General features: G+C 38.6%; 1 protein-coding gene across 11 annotated transcripts in view; it reads right to left on the minus strand.

Annotated features, from left to right (window-relative positions):
* LOC109096423 (histone deacetylase 4-like) overlaps positions 1-25,658 on the minus strand; it is a 211,662-nt gene that overhangs the window by 93,305 nt on the left and 92,699 nt on the right. Inside the window, exon 1 of one of the 11 annotated variants that reach the window (XM_042731797.1) lies at positions 4,725-4,893. The exons of the other annotated variants lie outside the window; for them this stretch is intronic. Within the exon in view, the coding sequence (XP_042587731.1) occupies positions 4,725-4,728 (4 nt within the window). The 5' untranslated portion in view covers positions 4,729-4,893. Of the gene's footprint in view, positions 1-4,724; positions 4,894-25,658 lie in introns of those variants that run through there. 11 annotated transcript variants of the gene reach the window in all.

Consider the following 25,658-nt stretch of genomic DNA (forward strand, 5'->3'; position numbering starts at 1 on the left):
TTTAGTTACAGTAGTTACAAATTTGAATATCTCTGAATATCAGTTCATTTTAATTCTACTTCCTTACATTCAAATTCAGGAATTCAAATTCACTCTCATTGGCGCACAACTGAACTGAGAACTGTAAAATCCACTCCGTCAGCACCTCAATCTCAGCAGAGAGCATGCAGAGGCAGGATGAGCCTTCCCTGTGAGTAAAGCCCAGATAAAGCGCTAAAGTTTGTTTACTAGTCTAATTATTTCTTACAGGGAGGATTAGGTAACATTTGCTGTGCTCTCAGAGGATAGACCCTTGGCACACACTTAGGGAGACTGTTAGGACATTAATAACAGCCAGGGCATTACATGTTACAGTTAGAAGACACACTGGAGACGTAGGGGATATGCATTTCAACCCAATTAGAATGATGCAATATAAGCGTAAAGAGAAATAATCACCCCTGCAGCACTACTTCTGCAAAAGGGGATTTGCTGACACACACAGCGCTGGCCGAACACGCACACAGATATACACCCACATGCTCTACAGCATGATGGAGATTGATTCGCCAAGGCCAAGAATGCGGCGGCCAACCATTACACTATGTACCTTGTGAGGAGTGATGCATCCTGGGACAGCAAGCACTCTGCATTGCTATCCATCAGCAATGCATCACGTTTAAGTCAGGAAATGGGTGCAGGTGCAACTCTACTGAGAGCAAGTCCAGGCATCTCTACTGCACCAACCATCCTGCCTAACAATAGCGTTCAGTTTTATAATGCTCACTTAAACAAGACAGAAATTATGAAAAAGGCTCACACACACACACACACACACACACACACACACAGGTAGAATGCACCAGAAATTAATTAATTGTACATCTCAGAACTAAAATAAGTTAAAAGTACTTAACACCGAAGATGTTTGATGTTTGATTTGGGACAAAAGACACATCCTGTGCAACGCTCAACCAAAACTTTTTAATACCAACAACACAAAATGTCAAGGTTTTACATGCTTTTCCCCCAAACAGCACACAACAGCCTTTCCTGAGAAGCACAGTGCGGCTCCAGGCTCATGGCCCATCGCCTCCCTCTGCAGAACACTGTCCCTGACTGACCCTCTGACCCTCTGCTGGGATGTGGAGCATAATGAAGTGTTGGGGAAGCATCAGAGCTGCGTGCTGATTACGTCAGAGGAGCCCCGGTTTTCCGCAGGCCACGCTCAGATGAATAGAGGAGCATTTGTTCTGTCCCATGGAGAGACAAGCCACACTGACGATCACAGACCAGTGTCCAGAACACACTGTAAAATGTGGATTAACTCAAGAATGAGGAGAGAAAAAGAGGTGGCCATTACACAACAGGACATGGCACAGATAAAATGAACAAACATGCCACACAAGATGCATCCAATTCCAAATGATTAATTCTAGAAACCGGAATTTTGGCTTAATTGCATTATAGCAAGCTGGTTAGCATCTTGATATGACACATACATTTCCATATGCATGTAAACGGTCATTGACAGAAGAGAGGAAAAAGGAGAAAGAGAGAATGAAAGGGAGAATTATGAAGGAGAATTTACTCATTCAAAACAGAAGCCGCTATAAATAGCCCAGGGTAAGCCATCATGTCCATAAACATTGACTACAAATGGCATGAGTCACTTGTTTTTCAGTTTCCCCTGGGGCTTCGCAGGAATTACACAGGAGAGCTCATCAATATTGTGTGTTGGCAGGTTACTGTCGTGCAATAGCTGATCAATGAAATCATGTGATTGGCTGTCCATTCATGCAGTGCATGACAACATGTAGTGCCACTGTCTCATGCTTTGAGCTGTTAACCTGAGAGACTCCAGCACATCCGTGTTGACAGGATTCCAGAAATGCACAAAGACTGTAGTTTGAATGTCAAGAAACTTGAACTACCTCAAAGATTGATAATTTTCAACATATTGCAGGCCAACAGGATACAGTTTGAATGAAATTCAAAATTCAGAAATTCTCCTTTAAAGCACCACTACCACTAAAATGTTAAAGCTTAAAAATTAAATTACTTATTAAACTCAAACAGTTAATAAACTTAAAGGAGACATATTATGCCAAGTCTGGTTTCCCCAGAATGTGTCTGTGAAGCCCTAGTGTTCAATTAATCGAGGTTTTGATTTTAGATCATAAGGCCAAACCCTAGTCTTTACTATCACTTTTTATCCATCCAACACTTCCTTGGTGAAGTATTAATTTCTTTGATTAAAAGGAGAACTGACCCCAAATTTTGAACAGTAGTGTATATTGTTACAAATTATTTATATATACATAAATACACATTGTAATATAAATTAGATAATTTTTTACAATTATTTTAATAAAAAAAGACATCCTGTATTATTTTTTCCCTCTTACAACAGTAAAATAGTAAAAACACATGTTACTGTGATTTTACATATGTATGTATGTATATATATATATATATATATATATATATATATATATATATATATATATATATATATATATAATTTGCTCATGCAAATAATGCAAAAATCTAAAATTTCTATGGTCCAAAAAGTCAGATTATCTTTATATAAAATACAATGATTTATTTTCTTTGATCTCTGGTCTGATCTCTTCTATCCCCACTCCTCCACCCTTCAGCCTTTAAATAAGTGTGAGACAATTATGACATCAGCAGGGTTGCCGTGACATCGGCGAGTGTGTTTACCAGCCGGGTGGCTCTAACGACCCCTGAGCGTCAGGCTAAAAGCCAAACGCCGGCAGCTACAGAAGCGTTCTTAAAAAAGTCTCTTTAAGTCTAAACAGCCGCTTAATAAAAAGGCCTACACACTCAGCTCTTCCATACAGACGTCCACATTTGGCACCAACCACGCATCTGGCCTTGAAAGGCAAAGAGAAAGTGAATTGCGAGTGTGTGTGCATTTAGAAAATCAAAATTCATCCAACAGGATGCAGCTCCCATTAAGCTTCACTGCAACATGTTTAGTCTTCATAAGACTAGAGCCCTAGTGAAATCAATCGATGCCCTTATCTTCCCCCAGATCATGCTATCATCTATAGGACAATTATCTTGTCATCCAGTCAAATACTGGAAGACGACGCCAAAAAAATAAACCATCAATGTTCCTAAACCCGAGCCATGAGTGCTATCTAAAAAGCCTGGCTAACTTGTCCACGTGGATGGATGGGGCAGTAAAACTGCGCTTCACCGCAAGCCTTGAAATTTATTCCATTAATTCAAGTGCAGTGAAAATCACTAGTCACCGGTAGCCATGCTTTACTTGGAGGCTTGCGATGAATGTGCAATTACAGCCTCTCACGCCAAATCTGTTTATTTTACTTTTTTTAAGTATTAGCAATTTTGTTATTTTCATTTTTATTTGTGTTTTGTAATATATTTCTATACTATTTTACATTTCATTGTTTTGAAAAAAGCACTTATTTTTATATTTTATATTTTCAGTTTTCATTTTTTGTGCACTTATTTTATTAGCTTTTTCTTAAATACGTAGTATTATTTATATAATATGACAGTATTTATTAATGTCTTGAAATAGCTTTTATTTTTCTATTTTCAGTTTTTTTTTTTTTATCATTTTTACGTTTTTTTATTTTGTTATGTGTATTTGTCATTTTTATATTAGTATTTGTATTTATAGTATTTCTATTTAGTTTTAACTCATTTTTATTTTAGTTGTGGCCATTTTAGTACTTCAACTTCAACTTAAAATTAGAAATGTTTTCTTTGGTAAGTTACTGAGCTAAATAAGTTTAAGTTTTCCATCTAACATTTATTTTTCATAAATCAAAAATAGTTTTAGTATCAGTTAAGAATAACAACACTGGTTAATGTACATTCATCAAACCGGTTTAAAAAAGCATGTGGTTATGCCTATTGGACAATGGGATAACCAAGTGAAATAAAATAATACTTACAAATAAAATACTTACAAAATAAAAAAGTTCATATTTTATGATAATTTTAATCTAAGAAGTTTAGATTATTCATGAAAAAAAAAAAAAAAAAACATTTAAATAAAAAAATTAAATTAAATTAAAAAACAGTTAGTTTTGGCTCTTAGCTCTGATTGGTTGAGCCACGTTCGGAGTCGTTGTAAAACAGCCAATAAACGTTCACATGTGACCTCATCAGTTCAATTCCATATTATTAATGCGACAAATTACGATGTTCCTTGGCAACCAAACTAATCTGCGCTTTGTGATGCCAAAAACCTTTTAATAACAAGTTCCTCGTCTTGACTTGTTCGGGACACGTCCCGCTCTGCTTTTAACATTATTCCATGTTTCTTTTCCGCTCTCATGCATAAAGAACGTAACGCAGTGCTGGACGCATCTACCACGGTATAAACGGTACAGCAGGATCTCTACCGGCCGACACATCCGTCATCACACCGCCCAGCCCTACTTTCCATCCTCACCAGACAGATTGTCCAGGACAGAGCCCCTGCGCCACACACACAGCCAAGCGGAACACCTCACACACACACAATACAGTGAAGGACTAACAATAAAGTGCATTGAAAAGCTCTCATCACTCACTAGAGAGCATTAAAGGATGCAGCGTGCATGTACACACACACCCACGCCAGAGTGTTAGCGTATCTCAGCTCCATGCAATAAAGCCATAGTCTTTACACACCCGTCCGTCCATCCGCCCACTCAATCTCCCTCACTCAGAACAGCCCAAACAGAAACAGCGCTTACCCATCAGCCCCTCAAGTCCAGAGCAGGGAGACGGCAGACAGCGAGCCGGAGGGGTTACGACTCTCGGGAAACACGATGCCTCTAACAGCGTTGAGTGTGGCTCTCTCGGTCTTTCACATTCCCCGTCTCGCTCTCACTGACTCTCTTCCCTCCGGCTGTGTCTGTATCCCACTCCGTCACCCTTTGCCCCTCCCCTCTCTCTCTCTCTCTCTCTCTCTCTCTCTCCCGCCCTTCCTCTCAGCTGGTGACATCACAGAGCCGTTGCAGGCATGCTGAGTGTTTATGTGCACTGCTGTAGTTTCCTGGAACACGGGGCAGATTCACAGAAGCTCCAAGACTCCCTCTCCCTCTCTCTCATTAGCACATTACTCTGCTGTTTACATAGAGCGGAACGGTGACCACCCACTTTTTTTTTAGCGGCTTTAGTTCGGGAAGTATTTTTCCCATTCATTTTCTGAAATAAAGAGCTCTAAAACAAACCAGCAAGCTCTGAGGTGAATCACAACATTACATGTGGTACAAAGCAGTGTTTAATTTCTTAATTCAATGAGTAAATGAACTACTCAACACATAAAGCATTGTGGAAGACACGAGAGAATCAGAAATAATGCTATAATTAAAATATATATATATATATATATTGTCAAGTGTAAGTTTTTAGATTATAAGTCAAAAAGTAAAATAAAATTAGTTATTAAAACCTTAAAAGGAATTAAAATGAAGACAAGATTTAGGTTTATAGCCAAACTTTCAAAAATATATTGTAGAGTTCACACTGAAAATGGTTTCCGGCAGTAATTTTCTTTCTAACGGTAAAAAATATATATTAAATTAAAATAATTACAAAATGACTTCTATCTCAGAGCTCATGGTCTGAAGCACTTTAGAAAGTAAAATCTTAAGTTTATTGCAAAACTGTCAAAAAAATATACAGTAGTGTTCACATGAAACCACTTTTTGCAGTGATTTCCCAACAGTTTGAACAGAAAGAAAAATGGCAGCGGCTATTTGCACTAAGTGTAAATAGTGATAGAGGCTATTTACACTAAGAATAGCAATAAGTGTGTGTGTGTGTGTGTGTGTGTGTGTGTGTGTGTGTGTGTGTGTGTGTGTGTGTATTAAAAAAAACTGAGCTCATGGTAGGTGTGTCATGAGCAGTTTATACTGCTTGTTGCTAAAATAATTTTTTCTGATTTGTCTTTTGCTAATACATCTTTACTTTACAGATGTAATAATTATAGTGTTGCATTCTATAGGATCTTACTTCTGAAAATCTCAAAACATCTGAAAGAAAGTCTTAGGGATGACAAGAGGTGTTAACAATTTTTACTTTTTAGGTGAACTATCCCATTCAGTAAAAAAAGTAGAACATTTGAAGTCGATTTTTTTTAAATGTACATAGAATATGTAGAAATTCTAGTGCTGTCAAACGATTAATCGCGATTAATCACATCCAAAATAAAAGTTTTTGTTTACATAATATGTGTGTGTACTCTGTATATTTATTATGTATATATAAGTACATGCATGTATATATTTAAGATAAATGTTGTTTATATATTAAATATATTTATATATAAAATATAACATAAGAATATAAATGTAAATACATGTAAATATTTTTTTATATATATACTGTATGTGTGTGTATTTATATATACAGTACATAATAAATATACACAGTACACATACATATATTATGTAAACAAAAAAACTCTTATTTTGGATGCGATTAATCGCGATTAATCGTTTAACACCACTAAGAAATTCACAACAATTCACAAAAAAAATAATAATAATTGGTCTGTTTATACGTTATTTCTATTTAAAAGTAAAACATGGGTGTGATTTTTACTTTCTAAATTCTACTGTTGTGCTCTATAGAGCATCTGAACGTAAGTCATAGTGGTCTGAAACGGCAATTTTCATTGTTGAGTGAAATAATCGCTACTATTTATGAGACTAGGAATGTGAAAAAGCAGTGTGGACACACATCTCATCTGACTACTCATTTAACATTCCCATTCCCAGCAGGCTTTATCCAGAGCTCATTTCAGTTCCTCTCGAGTCTTTCATTTTATTGATCGATTGACTCATCGGACAAAAATATCTTGATGATCATGAGCTCAAACGCTGCGTAGCCATCAATCTTCTCCAGCACATTGTTCAGGGAAATCCCATAACACTTCAAACCTTAAGCCATTTATTTCGCAATCGGTATAACCATGACAAAAACAAACACAAGTAGAGAGCTAATATAATAACGTAATGACATATTTGGCATGAGTATCCTAGCTGGTTTGTCACCTAATTAATCTGGAAGGCCTTAGGTCGCCATTTTTGGGAAGAAAAAACACCACGAATGATTAGCTCTTTCGTCTTTGAATAATTGAAGGTAATAAGAAAGCTGGAGAGCGAGGTGCTTCAGAAAAATCACAAATGAGAACATTAGAGGCGTGATGGATGGAGCGTCGTTGCGATTTTGAGCGGCAGACTCCATCATGTGACACCACACACGCCCCATCCATGTACACGTTATTTTTTTGGGAGACTGTGTGTTTCCAAAAGGTTCGAAAGAAGTGAAGAGGAGGTCCATCTTCATGGGATAGTCTGCCTGACAGGTCACGTTGGTAAAGCTTGGCGCTTAAAGCAGAAAATCAATGGCACATTTACTTGGGCTCAATGTTAATCAATACGCAGTGTGTACAGATACGGGCACAGAAAGACCAAGAGACAGGGAGAGAAAGAGAGCGCTGAAATATTTATCCTACAGATCCCTTTCATACAGCGATGCCAAGCAAACAATACCACACGGCCAACACCCAAACGAAGTGCTGCTCGATCTTTTACAAAGAGCCTGGAGCATTAAAACTCAGCTCAGCCCAAAATAGGGAGAGAACACAATCCCAACTCACATAAACAAACACGCACTAAGATAAATCTTTTCCACATAACAAAACATGTCATGTAATCAACATTCCCTCCTCTTCTGATTAGTCAGAGCACTGTAGCGCAAGGGTGGTAGTGTAGTATAAATTAGGGATTGCCAGTATCGCTTATGGCACAGTAACGGTACATATCACAAAATAGTTATTTTAAAGAACATAGTAAAGAATGACTCTTAAGAACTGATACTTTTTAGTGGAACAAAAACAAACAGCCTAACCAGTGCAGTCTGAAAAAAAAAAGAAAAAAGATTTGTATAAACTGATTCTTTTTAGTTAACAAAAACGTACAGCCCAATCAGTCTAGTTTGATTCGAGAAAGAATGATTTTTAAGATCTGATTCTTTTTTGTTAAACAAAACCATACAGGCCAACCAGTGCAATTTGATTCTAAAGAGAACGATTCTTTTTAGTGAATCAAAAACATACAATCCAGTCAGTGCAATTGGATTAAAAAAAACACTACAAAAAAGATGGACATATGGACATATACCCCAACCAGTACTTTGTTTCCAAAAAGAATCATTCTTAAGATTCTTTAAGGAAGGAAAAAAAAAAAACATACAGACCAACCAGTGCAATTTGATTCCAGAAATATGCTTAAGAACTGTTTATTTTAGTGAATCAAAAAACATACAGCCCAACCAGTGGAGTTTAAGGCATTAAAAAAATAAATAAATACATAAATACTTTTTGATGAACCAAAAACATGTAGTCCAACCAGTGCAAGGGAGAAAATAAATAAATAAATAAATAAATAAATAAATAACACACAAACAAAAGTAAATACAATAAAATTGTACGAACCTATCCGGATATAATGATTCTTACAAACTGATTCTTTTTTAGCAAACAAACAAACAAAAATCAACATACAGTTTAACCAGTGTTTGATTTCAGAGACAATGATTCTTGAGAACTGATTCTTTTTAGTGAATCAAAATATACAGTATGACCAGTGTAGTCCAATTACTGAATGAATGAATATATGAACTGGGTATTTTAAGCAAATTAAAAAGCAATGATGAATCAGACTCACTTACTGAACCGCAAGTTATTACTTGCTTATTTTTTGCTTGTTAAGCATGCACACATTTTGGACCAAATATTTAATTACATTTATGCAACCTCTATAGTAAAATTAGGAAAAAGGCTAAATGCATGGCAACGTGCTAAACTCAGTAACAGCAAAGCAACTACCTGGTAACAAAACTTGTGAGTTTAGCAATAAGGCAACCAGAACTCACATTTTCTTCAGGAAATGTCAAAATCTAGTTGGACCTGAATGATCAGAACATGAGTGGCCATGACGCAAATGCATCTCTGTTACAAACTGATTCGAGAGATAACAGGCACAAGAGAAAATAGCCCGTGAGTATAGCTCAGGTGGGAACGAGTGAGAGTCAAGAGTTCTAGCTGTGATGTCAGCGAGCTACTTTGATCAACAACAAAAGTGGCCATTGAAAAAACACCTGGGCTTCATACACATGGACCTCGGCCAAAAAGTGAGGCAGAGCTCATGCAAAGCAGAATCATCAAGTCGTGAGTGGGAAGGGCCTTTTCCATGACAGCTTTACAGCCCATGATGGCTCGGAAAGCTCCCGGATACAAACTCCTTCATCCTGCCTGGATTATTTTAGTTTGAACAACAGATCTGCTCTGATAAACAGGGCAGAAATAGAAAGCATTTGAAAGTCAGTGGAAGACGGGGAAAATTTACCAGGATGTGTGGAGGTGGGCGGAAATGTTGCTGGATTTCCACTACACCGTAAGAATTAAAAGGCAGTTAAAAAAAAAAGTTAAAAACAAAACACTTAAAGCACCAACTGGAGAATCCCAGAGGAATCCCGAATGCCTAAAATAGCCTATTCTGTATTATTAAAAAAATAAAATAACAAAAACTCTTTCAAAACCTTATAATGGTGTTCCTGAAGGAATGCTTGACAGTCTTTAGACACTAAATAAATAGTCTAATAAATAACATGAACATAATTAAAAAATAAATAAATAGCATTATTATTATTATTGTTATAATTCTAGTTATTATTGTTTTATTATTGTTGTTGTTATTATTATTGCCATGTTGATAATTGCACAATTCTGGCAAAAAAATAAAATAAAAAAATGGGCAAAGTTTTATTAGAAAAAACACAAAAGTAAAATTTTTCTCCTGAATCGTACAGCCATATTTACCAAATTTCAGGACAAAATGACAGAATGATTAATATAATGTAATGTAATGTAATGTAAGGTAATATAATATAATCTTAGGTTAACTTACAAACAAAAATATTATTATGTTTGCTTTTTGACCTCACACATTGTGCAAAACATAAATATGCAATACAAATAATAACAACAATACCAAAATGTTATTGTTTTTGCATTTATTATAAAATAACTTACAATAACAATAATAATATTAATAATAATAATAATAAATAATAATTTTTAATAAAAAAATTTTAATTATTTACTTAAACTAAAATAATATAAATGGATATACAAACATTTCTGGGAAAAGAATAATAAATTATAAATATAAATATATAAATTATCATTATTATTCTTACTATTATTAATGAATATATGCATTATAGTCTAATGGTTGCTTAGTGATCAATGTGTCAAAAAGCAAAATAAAATCAGGCTATTGCACATGGGTTATTGAGCACTCAAACATTAAAACAATCATTATCAGTCATAAAAAATAACATCTGTCGATCTCTGTTGGAGATACTGTCACTTACTCCTCTGTGCCACTTTAATGTGCTAAAATGGGCTTATGGATATAGGACACCCTATCTCTCCCCATTTCTCTCCTCCTTTCAGCGATGCGGGCCAGAATGGTAAATAATGCAGTTCCTCTAATGATCAGCTCTGAATGGAGAAATCTGCAGCCAGCCAAACAGATGAGGGAAATAAATAAAAGATGGATGCTACAGTATAAACAAGAAGCCTCGCTGTACTCAGGGGGAAACGACAGACCTGAAATACAGAGAGAGAGAGAGAGAGAGAGAGAAAGACTGCAAGAATGATATTTTCATCCATTCCCCTTAGGGCACTGAAGCCCAACTCCAAATATGGGAAATACGGTGTCATTTATTATTGATTTACACTATTTATAATCCTGCCTTGGTGTGTGTGAAACTGTCCAGCTGCAAACTCACAGAGCAGAAAGAGACAGATATAAGAGCGTTTCATTACAATCAAACACGTGAGGTCACAGTCTCCATCTGTTTCATACGCCAGCGTTAATAGTGCTCCCTTCAAACCTGAAAAGAATTATTAGTGTAACGATGTTAATGTGTCATGCCTGAGACATTTACTTAAGCCCATTCAGAGCTGGACTATGATACAAACGGCTGAGAGCACAGAATAAAATATGAGCAAAATCAAGCCAGCGAACCTCATCTGACAAATCACAAGTCTAAGAAAAAAGCCATTTCTCCATGTGCATTAGCAGACTAAAATCTGGACACATTAGCATTATTTACTGCAAAATATTTATTTTCATCAAAATAAAACCAAAAATGCTAAATATGGCTTAATGTGATTTATTATAAATGTATTATAAATATATGTAAATAAAATAAAATAGAATAATTTTACAGTTGAGATGTAAAATAAGGTTCTTATTATATTCCTTAAATAATTTAGTTTTTTTAGTTTTATAGTAAAATATTACAAGAGTGATTTAGTATTTTTTATATTTTCATGTAGTAGTAATAAAAATAATAATAACAATAATAATAATAATTATTATTATTATTATCGATTGGTTGGTTGTTTGTTTGTTTGATTGATTGATTGATTGATTGATTGATTGATTGATTGATTGATTGATTGACAAAATTGTTGCAATTGCCCATGTTGCCAGAAAAATCACAATTAGATTTTTCCCCAAATCATGCATCCCTAATTTTCCACACTGTAGGACAATGCAAAGACATTAAAATTATGAAAAAAAGCTATGCAGGAGAAAACAAATCATAATGTAAGCATAATGAAAGTCAGCATCCTTCTGTCCATGATTCTGTCAACCAATGGAAATTGTAGAAATGCTTTTAACAGTTTTTTAAAAACAGCAGTTACTGTTGCAATTCTGTTTGGAGATGAGCAGAAATAACACCCTTAAGATCATATGATATATAGGCTTCTGTTTTTTGTTAGGTAGTGTGTAAGGATGGGTCACGATTTTCGAATATTCAATTAGTTGATTTAATAATAGATTATCGAATAGGCTGTGCGATTTTTTTAGACAATAATTATCCATGTTTTCGGTGCTGATGTGCTGGTGATGCGTTCATGTAAGCAGAGGGTGGAGCCACCAATAATGCACCTAAAAGCTGTCGAAGACATCAGAAGAACAACAACATTGTCTCACTCGCATATTGTAGATTTGTGTCGAGATTTAACCACCAAAACTTTTTCTCCAGCGGTGGATTTCCTTAATCTAGCACTAGCAGCGGCCCGCCTGTGACAAAACGAGCTCGGCCCGAAGGTAAATACACACAACTACACAGAGTGTGGACCTGCCACAGGTACAACAGCTTTCAGCCGAGATCGGCCTATGGAGAAAAAGCCGTCTGACATCCAGAAGTCTTTTAAAGTGTCGGCACGGCTCTGGCCCATTACCTTCTCACCGCTGCCGAGACTGAGCCAACAGTGCCGCATTTCAGCCAGAATCGGCCCGAGTGAGCTTGCTATCTGTTTGTTCTCTGTGGCCAGACTAAGTTAAAATTGTGAATCGATTGCATTTCCGTCTTCATCCTGAACATGTGGACATGCTCAGTTTTTGAATGAAAAAATGAGATTATGACGTTATTGTTATGAAGACACATTAAAATGTATGTTCACATAAGTCATTCGGTTATATTATTTTAATATGTTTCAGCACGTTACAATCATTACCTGGCTTGAGGTTTGATAGCGTATTCCCTAATGAATTAAACAGTTTGTTAAAATACAGACTGAAAGTGTGAATTATCTCTTTCCCTTTTATGGGTGTCCTATGAGTGCCTGCATGTGAGGGAGGGGTGTGATTTTCGAATAATACCCAGCGATTTTCGAATAGTATTTTTGCTTGAAATGCCCATCCCTAGTAGTGTGTTAAAACACCCAAACAGAGAGACAAGATCTACAAATGAGCATGCCCAGAGTGCAGATTGAGCTCTGATCAACAGCATGGACTGAAGAAACGTCCCACAAACTACATACTTCCAACAGGTCCAACACTAAACACTCTAAAGCCAAACAGATCCACATGATTCACACTGATGCTAATAAGAAAGCCGATTCACTCAGGCAAATGTTAAAAAATGATAAGTGTGCAAGCACTGCTCAACCTGGTCCAATTCTATTTGAGTAAATCCTAAAGAATTCCAATGGGAATTCACTTAGAGGGGAAAAGGTAGCTCCCAACAGACATGTAATAGTAACTTGCAGGATAAAATGCGGCTAGAACATCCAATAGAATCTTTCAAGCAAAAATCTTGTGTAGATCAAAATCAACTGAAACTCAGTGGGTAGTAATTAACTATGGGTAGAATAGAATTTTAGTAAATATGTTAGAATACTAGCTTTCTTATTTTGAATTTTAATAGCATGTTTACTAGCAATCAAGATGTTTATTCATTTTTTATTTTATTTATTTAAATAATTTTTAATGGACGAGAGCAGGGTGGCCTTTTTGCTGATATCATATCACATTAGAGATCATTTAGAAATAGTAAAAACACATACATAGCAATTTCTGAAATTAAAATTATATTATATACAATATTTTCTGAATTTACAAATAAATAATTTGAAAATTAATAAATATTAAAAACTATCTATTGAACTAGATAATAAATAAATCTGGAAAAACAGATTAATTTTGATGCCAACTTCTTGATTATGTAAGCTATCATAGTATAAGTCCTATACAATATAAAGGAAAAGAAAATGTTATTTTTTTAATAGATATTAAAAAAATTCAATAATAAAATGCATATTTGCTGAATGCTGACAGTAGATGGAAAAATATTATAGCACTTGACATTCGATTTATAATAACAAAAAAGCAAATGCAATAATACTCTTTTTTTTCCCAACACATCAGCCAAACAGAAACACAAAAAGCCAAATATTACAAATTATTACCCCCATTAATTTCTGTCGCATAATTAATTTCTGCTTTATCACATGGCACCAAACAGAACTGCTATATATATACTGTCAAAAAAAAAATTCTGATTCCAACACATCAGCCAAACAAAAAACTTAACAGCCAATGCCGATAATTAAAAAAAGCCAAATATCACGCATTTTCACCCCCATTCATTTCTGTCCCATAATCACTGTCAAGTTCTGCTTTATCATATCACGGCTGGTTAAGACGAGGTCTGGTCAAACTCATGGTGCAGTGCGTTGGAAGAGCCCAGCCTTCTTCAGTCTTTTGTTCTCTCACACTGGGATGTCAAAACAACATCAATAGCTTCTGCTGCGAGGAACACGTGAGAGGAAGACCTCATTCATATTTACTAAGTCCCACAGGCTCACTCTCGCAGCTGAGGGAGTGGGTGTGCTGCTCCATTAGCCCACTGGTGTCTCCACTCAAGAGCTCCAGGCCCCTGTGGACTCTGGCCTGGCCAGGCTGCGTAACCTCACTGGCATTGACCAGAGGCTTCACAGATGCTCAGATCCCCTCTCTCTCTCTCGGCTGTCAGAAATGATGCGGGTGAGGTAGAGCGATGTATGAGCATGAATAATACAGACCATAAGTATACAGATGCATGGAGGCTTTTAAAAGCAGAAAAATAAAGCTCTCATAGTAAGAGGAGCAGATGATGGTTGTGGTGCCACGAAAAGCGCAGAGATGAAGTGAGGTCTTTTGCTCTGTGTTGTGAGGCTGGTAAAGTGCTCAGGGTCGTGGGACAGCCTTTTACTATCCCCGCACTGTGGATAAGTATGCAGCGTGTTAAAGGGATCTGTGCTGCCTGGAAGCATAATCAAATTAGGCAAAATATTGCATAAACAAACATGCAAGGGGCAGGGACTTTGCAAGCCTCTTCAGAAATGTGTGGAAAAAAAGCTCATTTAGCTCTGGATTCTTGAATAAGAGCTAAACGAATGAATGGCATTTCTACTGGAGTTTGTCCAAGTGTCCATTCATTTGCAGTATAGAAGCTGTCAGAAGTCTTATGCGGAAATATGCTGATTAATTTGAGATAAGAACCATATCCAAGAACAGCTTTGTTCTGCAGATTTTTCAAGATCTTAATGGCACTAAACAGAATTGCTAAAGCTTGCAAACAAACAGAGGCCCTTTGTATTTTTCCATCTTGTTTTATCAAAATCATGACTATATAAATATATATAAAATTTGAATTATTCTTATACATTTATAAATCTATTTATCCAAAAACACAGAAATGAATACAAATTTGTCAAAATAATGATAATTTTATATATATAAAAACTCACTTGCATAAAACAACTATATAACAAAGTTTTGTTTGTGTGTATTTGTGTGTGTGTGTGTGTGTGTGTGTGTGTGTGTGTGCGTGCGTGTGTGTGTGTAAATGCACATGTAAGGCTACCTGCTAGGCATTTCCGCCAGACGCACTTCTGCCAGTGGCGGTTGGGCAGCTGCAGGGCCATCAGAGGGAGCCACCCATCCTTGATGTTTCTCTCCTTTAATCCCAGAACATCTCTAGGTGGTGGAGCAGCAGCAGGGATGTCTCCTTGTCGCCCCCTGCAGCTGCCCTAGGATCCGTCTTTTCTTTTCTGCGTAGCCAGAACCAAAAGCTCCCCTGCTCTGCCTCCTCTGCCAGGTCTTTCAGGGCCTTCTGCAGCTTGGCGCCTCTGACTCCGAGAGTCTTAAGGAAACGCTGCGTGGAGGTTCTGGTGAAGCCTTTGCAACCAGCCTCCACTGGAAAGGTATATGCTCTCCACCCAGCTTGCGTGCATGCAGATGCAAGCTCTGCATAGTTCTCCCTTTTCCTCTCAAATGCTGCCTCCATCCCGTCTTCCCATGGCACAGTTAGCTCGTGAAGGTGGACCAGATTACAATGTCAGGTCGAAGAGATGTTATGACAATCTTCTGTGGGAACTTCAACTGGCGACCAAGATCGGCTCTCAGATCCCACTCACCTCCTGGTGACAAGAGGGAGCTCTCCCGTACGAAGCTGCTTAGCACCTCTCCCCCTTGCCTGACAAATTGAATAGACTGCTATAATGTTGACATGCTGGCTTTGTTCACTTCGAGTCACTTCAATGACCTCTGCTAGCTTCCACAGGATGCAGTCATGGCGCCACCCATACTGGCACTGGGTCAGAGCAGTCTTATAGCCAGAGAGAATGTGTTGTAGGCTGGGACTCTGGTGGCCACAGAGCAGGCAAAACTCTTCAAAACCTTGCTTGGGGCAGCTTCCACAGATCGGCCCATGTGATGGTCCTGTCGATTACGGCCTCCCAGGTTGTCCATTTCCCTTGCTGGGATTGGCTCACAGCTTTGACCCTTTAGCTTTCACCTTCCTCCTTCATGATCTCCAGAACAATCAGTCTTTTCCTCTCTATCTTTGTGGCTTTGGACCACATGCTGGTTGATGTTGTCCATCCGAAGCCTGCCCTGCCATGCTGTATCAATCCCACTACTTCTTGGTGTTTCAGACGAGTTATGGCCTGATGCACTGCTTGTTGTGCATCCCATTTTCTTCCGGTACGAACTTTGGCATTGGCATTTTGTACTACTGGGTCAGAAGAGTCTTTTAGCTTGATTAGCAGCCGCACCTTTTCCAGTTTGTAACCCAAGCTGATGGTTTTCATCAGATGCACAGAGCTGAAGTGGACAGGCATCAGGGAAGGCCGAGCCACTTCCGGATGTAATTATTTGCCTTTGTGTCCATCTTCAGGACTGTCAATGAGGTGAAATCACATAACTTCAGGGGCCACAGCAAGCGTTGGAATAAGGTGAACTGCTAACACCAGACCTTGACTTTGCCTGGTAGTGGGCTTTCGTCTGTCTTTTTTAAACCACCAGTGAGTTGTTTGATTACAGAGGTAGCCATGTGTTTGTTTGATAGGTCAGCAGTGTAGAGCCTTCCCAGGCTTTTCACTGGTTGGTCTATAAAGCATGGAATCTTCTCACCACTCACTGAGATGGAGATGTTGTCCTTCCTGGCTCCTTTCCGGATGGAAAGGCTGCTGACTTGGATGGTTTTATCTTCATCCTGGCCCATGAGAACAGGTCTTCTAGCCTTTTCAGAAGCCTGTTGGTGCATGCCGCCGTCTGAAGGAGTGTGTTGACATCATCCATGTAGCTCCGTAGAGCAGGGAGTCGCTGACCTGATGGGGATCTGACTCCTCTGACTGTCTGTCTTCCTCCGGTAAGTATGACCTCGAAAGGTGTTGTGAAGAGTATGGGAGAGATGGAGCATCCCATGGTTATTCCTTTCTCCACTTGATGCCACCCAGTAATAAATTTGGAGGTTGCGTAGCAGACATGGAGGTTTTTAAAGTAGTTGGTTATGATACTCTGAAAACATGGTGGGATATGGAAGAAGTTGACGGCAAACCTAATGAGCTGGTGAGGGACAGACCCATATGCATTTGCGAGATCTAACCACACAACATGGAGGTCTGATTTATTACGCTTGGCTGTCTGAATCTGCTCCCAAATCATCACGGAGTGCTCCATGCAGCCTGGAAATCTTGGGATGCCTGCCTCCTGGCAACTGGTGTCAATACATTTGTTTGCTAGAAGGTAACTGGTCATGCATGTTGCCATCACTGAGAAAAAGATCTTCCCTTCCACATTCAGAAGCGCAATGCCTCTGAATTGGCTGATGTTGTAGGAGTCTTTCTCTTTCGGGATGAATACGGTGACTGCCCTGCACCATGCTGTAGGAATGGCTTTGGTTTTTCCAACACACATCAGCCTCCACAGCAGCTTCAGGACTGTGGGGCAGTTCCTGTAGACTTTGTAAGGAATGCCATTTGGTCCAGCTGCTGATGCGCCTCTTGCTCGCTGTACAACCTGGCATACTTAAAAGGGTCCCTTGCTTTTTCCTTTTGGCTTCTTCATTTCCTGTTCCTCTCTGCTCTCCTCAGATGTGAAAACCTATCTCTGATCTGGTTCCACAGGTTCTTTAGGCCCTCCTTTTCATGGTCTTTGGCTTTTCTCCACAACATTCAGAGGCAGCGACGTTCCTTTAATAGCTGCAGGATCTCCTTCTCCCATCTCCCACTCTGTTTGAGAGGTGCCTTTCTCTTCTGCAGCTCTCCAAATCTTTTGCTGCCTTCGCTGTATATGATGATCCTAATGATGTTTAACTTGGTGATTATGCTGCCTCTCAGGGAGCTCTGAAGGATTTTTTGTAGGCTCTAATCGAAGCTTCTCCATTCATTCTTCTCACTAGCTTTCGGCCATATAATCTATTTCATTGAATGATACATTTTTATATTATTATGTAAAGTTAAGTTATGTGATAAATCCATTTCTGGAATCTATTGCAAATTACATTAACATTAATGTACAGAAATACAAAACCATATAAATCATAGAATATAAATATACATTTATATTATAATAAATAGGCCTATACATATTATTGCTGCTTTTTTCCCAATTTTCTGCATCAAATAATAAGAGTTTGTTTTGACAGTATAAGTGCAAAAGATAACTTAGGTCAATAATCAGGCGCTGTTTGACAGGCTTGAGTGCACGCTTTGGGTGTATGCGGCACTCAGAAAAAGCACAGGTCAGACCAGCGCGTGAATGAAACATTTAAAAGCACATGCAAACAATGAGAGAGTAAATCCTGTGAGAGTAACTCTACCGCTGAGTTAACACTGATGTGTTTTTTTTTTTTTTTTTCTTCTAGAAAGCTTCATGGTTTTCACAATTACGCCTATCTTTTAAATCTTCACCGACAGGGCTCATCTTCAAAGACCTGCATTCTGAATTGCAATCACGCAGAGGTATTACAGGCTCATTTGCTTCACTAGACAAATGCCCTCTTTCTCAGAAACTGGAAAATAAGAGCAAAGCCATCCTGCTCAAATGGTATACAGTCTAGACACGACACCCGCCCCCCCAAACACACATACAAAACTCACAATCTAGTAAAACGCATCCCTTCCGTTTACAGAGCATGTAGCTATTGCTCTTCAAGAACAAGACAGAGGCAAATGAATTGGGTTAAAACATTGTCCACTCAGTCGGAAATCAAAAGTCAGTCTGGACCTCAGCAGCCATCAGGAAATAACGGCTGTTTGAAAACATGCTTGTGGGTAAGCACATGGTCTGCGTATCTGCGGGTAACCTTACAGCACAATTGTTTTCTCTCGCTCAATCTATGCAATAACGGCAATGCTGCTTCCCGTAAAAGACCTGGTCCTCTGCTATTAGTCCATCTAATGTCCTGCTCTCATCTCGTTACAGCCCATGAAATGCGTGGAGAAGCACACGACAGGAGCCTGACCAGAACCAATCAATCCATTCTAGCAGCTTACATTAAAAGTGAAGAGTGTCTTTCTCGTGGTAAAATTAAAGGGATAGTTAACCCAAAAATTTTAATTCTGTCATCATTTACTCATCCTCCACTTATTCCAAATCTGTAGTTTCTTGTTTCTGCTGAACACAAAAGATATTTTGAGGAAAGTTGGTAACCAGACAGTTAACGGTAGCCAATGACTTTTTTTTTCATACTATGGAAGTCATGAGCTACCGTCTTTTGGCATGAAGAATGGGATCTGTTGGAAGAACTGCGTAATGTTAGGGAAACCAGTTTACAAAATCATTTAGTTTGCAATTCCAGTTGGTAACACTAAAAGTGCAGAAACAACACACTTCACCTTTGATTTGGAAAGGAATTGCAATTTGAATTGACGGGCGGCAGCTGTTCTCCAGCAGGTCGTGGAAAAGCCTGTGGTGTGGTGTGGTGTAGTGGATGGAGACTTGTGTTGATCTGCTCTGGTCCTGGCAACATTTAGAGCATTACGCAATGCTCCTCTAACAGGCCATTACGGCCAGTTTGACTGACAGCTGGACTCACAGACTTAGACTGCTGAAGAATGAAACATCCGTCTATCAATCAAAACACTCAAGCTGTCAATCAATCAGTAGCAGAAGAATACACAGAGATTGATTGATAGATGCATTTATGTAGAACGGACACCATCGTAGTCACAACACACATCTGGACAGCTACATTCTGATTATGAGGAACCAACTGCTCACACAAAAGAGAGAAAGAGAGAGAGAAAGAGTTCATAAAAAGACTGAATGACAGCACAAACTGTTTAATTGACAGCTTGGATTAATATAACAAAGCCTGGTTTATTTTATTCCAAAAAGTATATTAAAATGCTTATAATTATTATTACTTTTATTGTTATTATTATATAATTTTGAGACAATTAGGCATATTCTACAGCCACCCCCAGATTGTTACTTTTTTATTGTATTAAAACAAATAAAATAATTATTGAATTAATCAATTATTATTAATACAAGATTAATATTAAATAAATAATAGTGATAATTGCTGTGGATATTATCGATTTAATATATTTTGATTATAAATTGTAAAGGTAGCACAACAATTCAGTAATTACAGTAACAAGAATCACTATCAATAATGGTGAAAAGTATAAACAAACAAACAAACAAAAATGCCCGAAACATAACTATAGACTATAGAGAAAATGTGTTTAATAATAATCATGAACATTATTTCAAAAAAATGAAAAATATTAAATGATGATAATGACTCAAAAATAGGCTTTGTGCATGATTAAAAAATACATAATGATATGTATTATTATTATTATCAAATGTATAATATTAGTATTATTCCATTTCATTTAAATTAAATTTATTTTGTTAATAGCATTTTTTTCAATTATATTCCTCAGTTAAACCATCAAATAACCCATTCACTGTTAATTCTTAATATTTAATTGAACATAAAATATCAGTAAAAAAAAAAAAATTGATTAAAGTCAAAAGCTTCTTGTAATGTAACCTTAACATGTTTGCGAGATTCACCTGCCTCAGATGGGAAAGACTGAGGTGTTGAAGCACAATCTTGCTTTTACACCACAGACATTGCTAATACTTTGAGACAAACCAATGATGATAGTTCTAGAACCAACACCAGATGTAGATGAATGTGTGCAAAGTCTACGAATTAGATCTATCAAGAATGCTAGTCAGTGCACCAAAGTTCAGGCAGAATATCCGTCTACTGCCTGCCGCCCGCTTCGCTTGGCAGCTCTGACCTGGACACGGGTGCCAAGACGGGCGGACGGGGTGCCACATTCAGAGGGCCAGGCAGGAGGCATGATGACCATCTGTGAGGGCTGGCACCTGGACCAGCCAGCATTCTCACTCCAAAAACCCATGTACTGTACACGGGTGACTTCCTCCTAAACCTCTGCCATCTACCTCTCACAGCCTACAGAGCATTCTGCTGAAAAGACTGCTGACAGTGACTTCTGTTTAGGACAGGATTTTTCACTAAACTGGCATGATTTAAATAATGACACTATTGTCTTTTAGAGCTGCTTTACTGCAGAATCTAAATAGTCTCCATAGTTTCATTAATTGTTTTTGGTATTTTCCTGTTATCTCTGTGAAGCTACTTTGACAAAATCAATATTGTATAAAGCGTTATCCACCTTATTTTTCAACACGGAAGCTAGCTGTTTTCTGTGAATGTGCAAGACTTCTGTTTCATTAGCTGCAATAGGGACCTGAAAAGGGTTTTGAATCTCACTCATCTTATCAATTAATTTTGTCAGATCCACGTCACGTTCTGCAGCAGCAGCTCTTAAAGTTATAGCAGCCAAATAACCTAATAACCCAGCTGCTGTGATGTCTGTTAATCAAAGAACAAAAGAAAAATAGGAAATCAATCATTTTTGGAGCTTTAAGGAGTTGTCTACATTTAATTTAGAATTTAGTGATTGGTATACTTGCCTTCAGTCATAAAAAAAGACGCCATTAAACAAATATAAAAATATTCTGTCTTTATGTTGCTTCGACATTAATTTGAAGATTGAATGTGAAATTACTGCAACATAAAATTATATTTAAAAACTTTAATGTTAGGTGGGATTACGTGTATAAAATTGATCAAAAGTGACATTCATCCCCACAGTTTTAAGAGAGATTTCTTTTTGAAATATATTCTTTTGAATTTTTTATTCAGCAAAAAATCTTTAAAATATAAGTATGACAAAAAAATTATGCACCACAAACTGTATTTAACAAAATAATAATAATAATAATAATAAATGCTTCTCAAGCAGCAAATCAGAAACAATTTTGATTTCTGAAAGATCACACTGAAGACTGGAGTAATGATGCTGAAAAAAACATTGAAAAAGAAAACAGGTATTTTAAAGTGTAAAAATATTTCACAAATGTACTGTTTTAATGTATTTTTAATAATGCAGCACTTGAGAGCATAAAAGACTTAAATTAAATCTTAATTCAATTATCTTTAATGAAAAAAATCTTACTAACCACAGGGTCTCCAAGATTTTGATCATACAACCCAACTCTACTTCATGAGTCAATTGATCTCTCTTCCAATAATAAACAGTCTAAACTTGTGTCAGCAAAAGAGTCTTGGCCAAATGCATTTTTTGGTGTTGAATCAGCAGAGAGTGAGAAATCCTATGCAATATAGGTTTCATAATAAGCACTAAAACTTGTGCTGAATTCTCGTAGGATTGCACAGATCTGTCGTGGAAACAGTTAGGCTCCGCCCTCAGCCTCTGCCCGTCCCACCCTCTCAGCTTTAGCGGTGCTGGACTGACCTGGCCATACTCCAGCCGCTCTGGAGCTCAGCCAGTTGTGAGGAGAGAAAAAGAAGAGAGCCAGAGAGAGAGAGAGGTGGAGCAGCGCAATGACCCTGTTCTTCAGGGAGAAGCGGACAGGGAAGGATAGGGAGAGAAAATGAAAGAGAAATGCACCGTAAGGCAAAAAGAAACTCTCCTCATAGAGGAGACAAGGTGACTGTGATTGCTCCATAACTCTCAAAAACATCTTCATTATGCACGACATTAGTGCTGCAATGTGCCTCAAGTTTAATCTTCATCCCTAAAAACTCTGCATAACTTTAAAGCCCTGATATAGCAGTTTGTGCATGTGCTATCATCATGCACACTGTAGTGATCAACACTAGATATTAAGGTTTTTAATAAAGTCTTTTAGACTCAAAAAAGCTGTACTTATTTAATTAAAAATATAGTAAAACTTTGTAATATTATTAAATATTATTACAGTTTATTATAAACTTTATTGTCACACGATCCTTCAGAAATCATTGTAATATGCTGATTTGCTGCTCAAAAATTTTTGTGGAAATAAAAGTTACATTTATTTTAGCAGGTGAAAAAAATAGCAGCGCTGTTTTTTTTAAATATAAATTTTGGATGGATGGATGGATGGATGGATGGGAGGGAGGGTGGGTAGGTGGATGGACGGATGGGGTGGGTGGGTGTTTATGATGGTTGAGTGGATGGATGGATGTATATGATGGATATGATGGATGGGTGGATATGATGGATGGGCGGGTGGGTGCGTGGACAGGTGGATATGATGGATGGGTGGGTGGAGGACGGGGGGTGGACGGATGGACGGATGGATGGATGGATGGATAGGTGGGTGGGTGTGTGAATGGATGGATGGTGGATGGATTGTGGGTGGGTGGGTGGGTGGATGGTTGGATGGAGGATGATTGGGTGGTTGGGGTGGCTGGATGGGTGGGTGGTTGGGTGGATGGTGGATGGGTGGGTGGTTGGTTGGATGGATGGTGGATGGGTGGTGGATGGGTGGGTGGGTGGGTAGGTGGATGGATGTTGGATGGGTGGGTGGGTGGATGGATGGTTGATGATGGATGGTTGATGGGTGGGTGGATGGGTGGATGGTGGGTGGGTGGGTGGGTGGATGGAGGGTGGATGGATGGTGGATGGACGATGGATGGGTGGATGTGGGTGGATGGGTGGATGTGGGTGGATGGATGGATGGATGGATGGATGGATGGATGGTGGGTGGGTGGATGGATGGATGGTGGATGGGTGGATGGGTGTGTGGATGGATGGATGGTGGATGGGTGGGTAGGTGGATGGATGGTGGATGGGTGGGTGGATGATGGATGGTGGATGGATGGATGGTGGATGGTGAGTGGGTGGTTGGATGGATGGAGGGTGGATGGATGGATGGTGGGTGGATGGATGGATGGATGGATGGTGGGTGGGTGGGTGGTTGGATGGGTGGATGGAGGGTGGATGGATGGTGGATGGATGATGGATGGGTGGATGTGGGTGGATGGGTGGATGTGGGTGGGTGGGTGGGGTGGGTGGATGGGTGGATGGATGGTGGATGGATGATGGATGGGTGGATGTGGGTGGATGGGTGGATGTAGCAGATGGCGGTGATAAGGATGAAGAGGGATGGATGGTGGGTGGTGGGTGGTGGATGGATGGTGGATGGGTGGATGGGTGTGTGGATGGATGGATGGTGGATGGGTGGGTAGGTGGATGGATGGTGGATGGGTGGGTGGATGATGGATGGTGGATGGATGGATGGTGGATGGTGAGTGGGTGGTTGGATGGATGGAGGGTGGATGAATGGATGGTGGATGGATGGATGGATGGATGGTGGGTGGGATGGTGGATGGATGGTGGGTGGATGGAGGGTGGGTGGATGGTGGGTGGATGGATGGATGGTGGGTGGGTGGGTGGATGGATGGATGGTGGATGGTGGGTGGGGTGGATGGGGGGTGGTGGATGAATGGATGGTGGATGGATGGATGGATGGATGGTGGATGGATGGATGGATGGTGGATGGGTGGATGGATGGATGGATGGTGGTTGGTTGGGTGGGTGGATGGATGGTGGGTGGATGGATGGTGGATGGAGGGTGGGTGGATGGGTGGGTAGGTGGTGGATTAGCATACAGGTCACACCCATTCATGAGCCCAGCTCTGTCCTGATGTGTTTTTATCTGTAGTGCTGTTTGTGTTTTTCTGCCTCTCAAGAACTCATCTATAATTCAGTGCTCTAAATAAAGAGACAGCGCTGTGATAAAATATGAGTCTGGGAGCACCGGCCAGAACCCAAAACACACACATCAACACACACCACTGAAGGGGAAGTGTGTGAGGATGCAATATTCCCATACTTCACATCTTTCTGATGATATTAAAGCTTTTTCTTGATAGGTACTTTGTGTACACGCGTTAAAAGGGGAAATTAGAGGATCAAACAACCACTATTGCCAAATAAATATTAATAAAGTCTAAAGCAAGAAGTAAAATACAGTAAAAATGCATCTAAAAATAATCAAGACACGTTTTCAGTAAACACTTTTGAGTGATGATGCAACCATATAAGATTTTTGAGTCATTAAAACTTTTTGAAATTTGTTATAGCAACTGAAGTTTAAATCACAAATGCTAATGAAAAGACAGGGAGGAATCACACAACTAGTGAAAGATGCTGCCTTTAAGAAACTTAATAACCCAATAAAAGTGTATTAAATCATCACAAATGTTCAAATCAAAGTTATGATGAATATTTAACATATCGCTCAGCATAAGTAGGCAGCAGTTTCACGACCATCTTTAGCAGACAGTTTTGGTGTGGGAGTGCTTCAGACTTATCTACTGCATTACACACACACACACACACACACACACACACACACGCTTCTCACTGCTTCCTCTGAATGAGACACACGCTCAGTCAGGCTACTTAATATGCAAACAAATCTGTCTTCATAAACTTCATTAGCCTCTGTGTGAATCACATTTTCAAAGCCGCCTCCTCTTCAGACGACCAGCAATCACACAAAGACAACATCTCAGGCACAGACGGAAGCTCTATTTATTTATGGATTTTATTATTATTTTTTTATTATTATTATTTTCAGTGATTATTATTAAAAGTAATCTGCAGAATAGATTTAAACTAGGAATGGAAAATA

This window comes from Cyprinus carpio, chromosome B9, assembly GCF_018340385.1.
Source record: "Cyprinus carpio isolate SPL01 chromosome B9, ASM1834038v1, whole genome shotgun sequence".
NCBI lineage: Eukaryota > Metazoa > Chordata > Actinopteri > Cypriniformes > Cyprinidae > Cyprinus > Cyprinus carpio.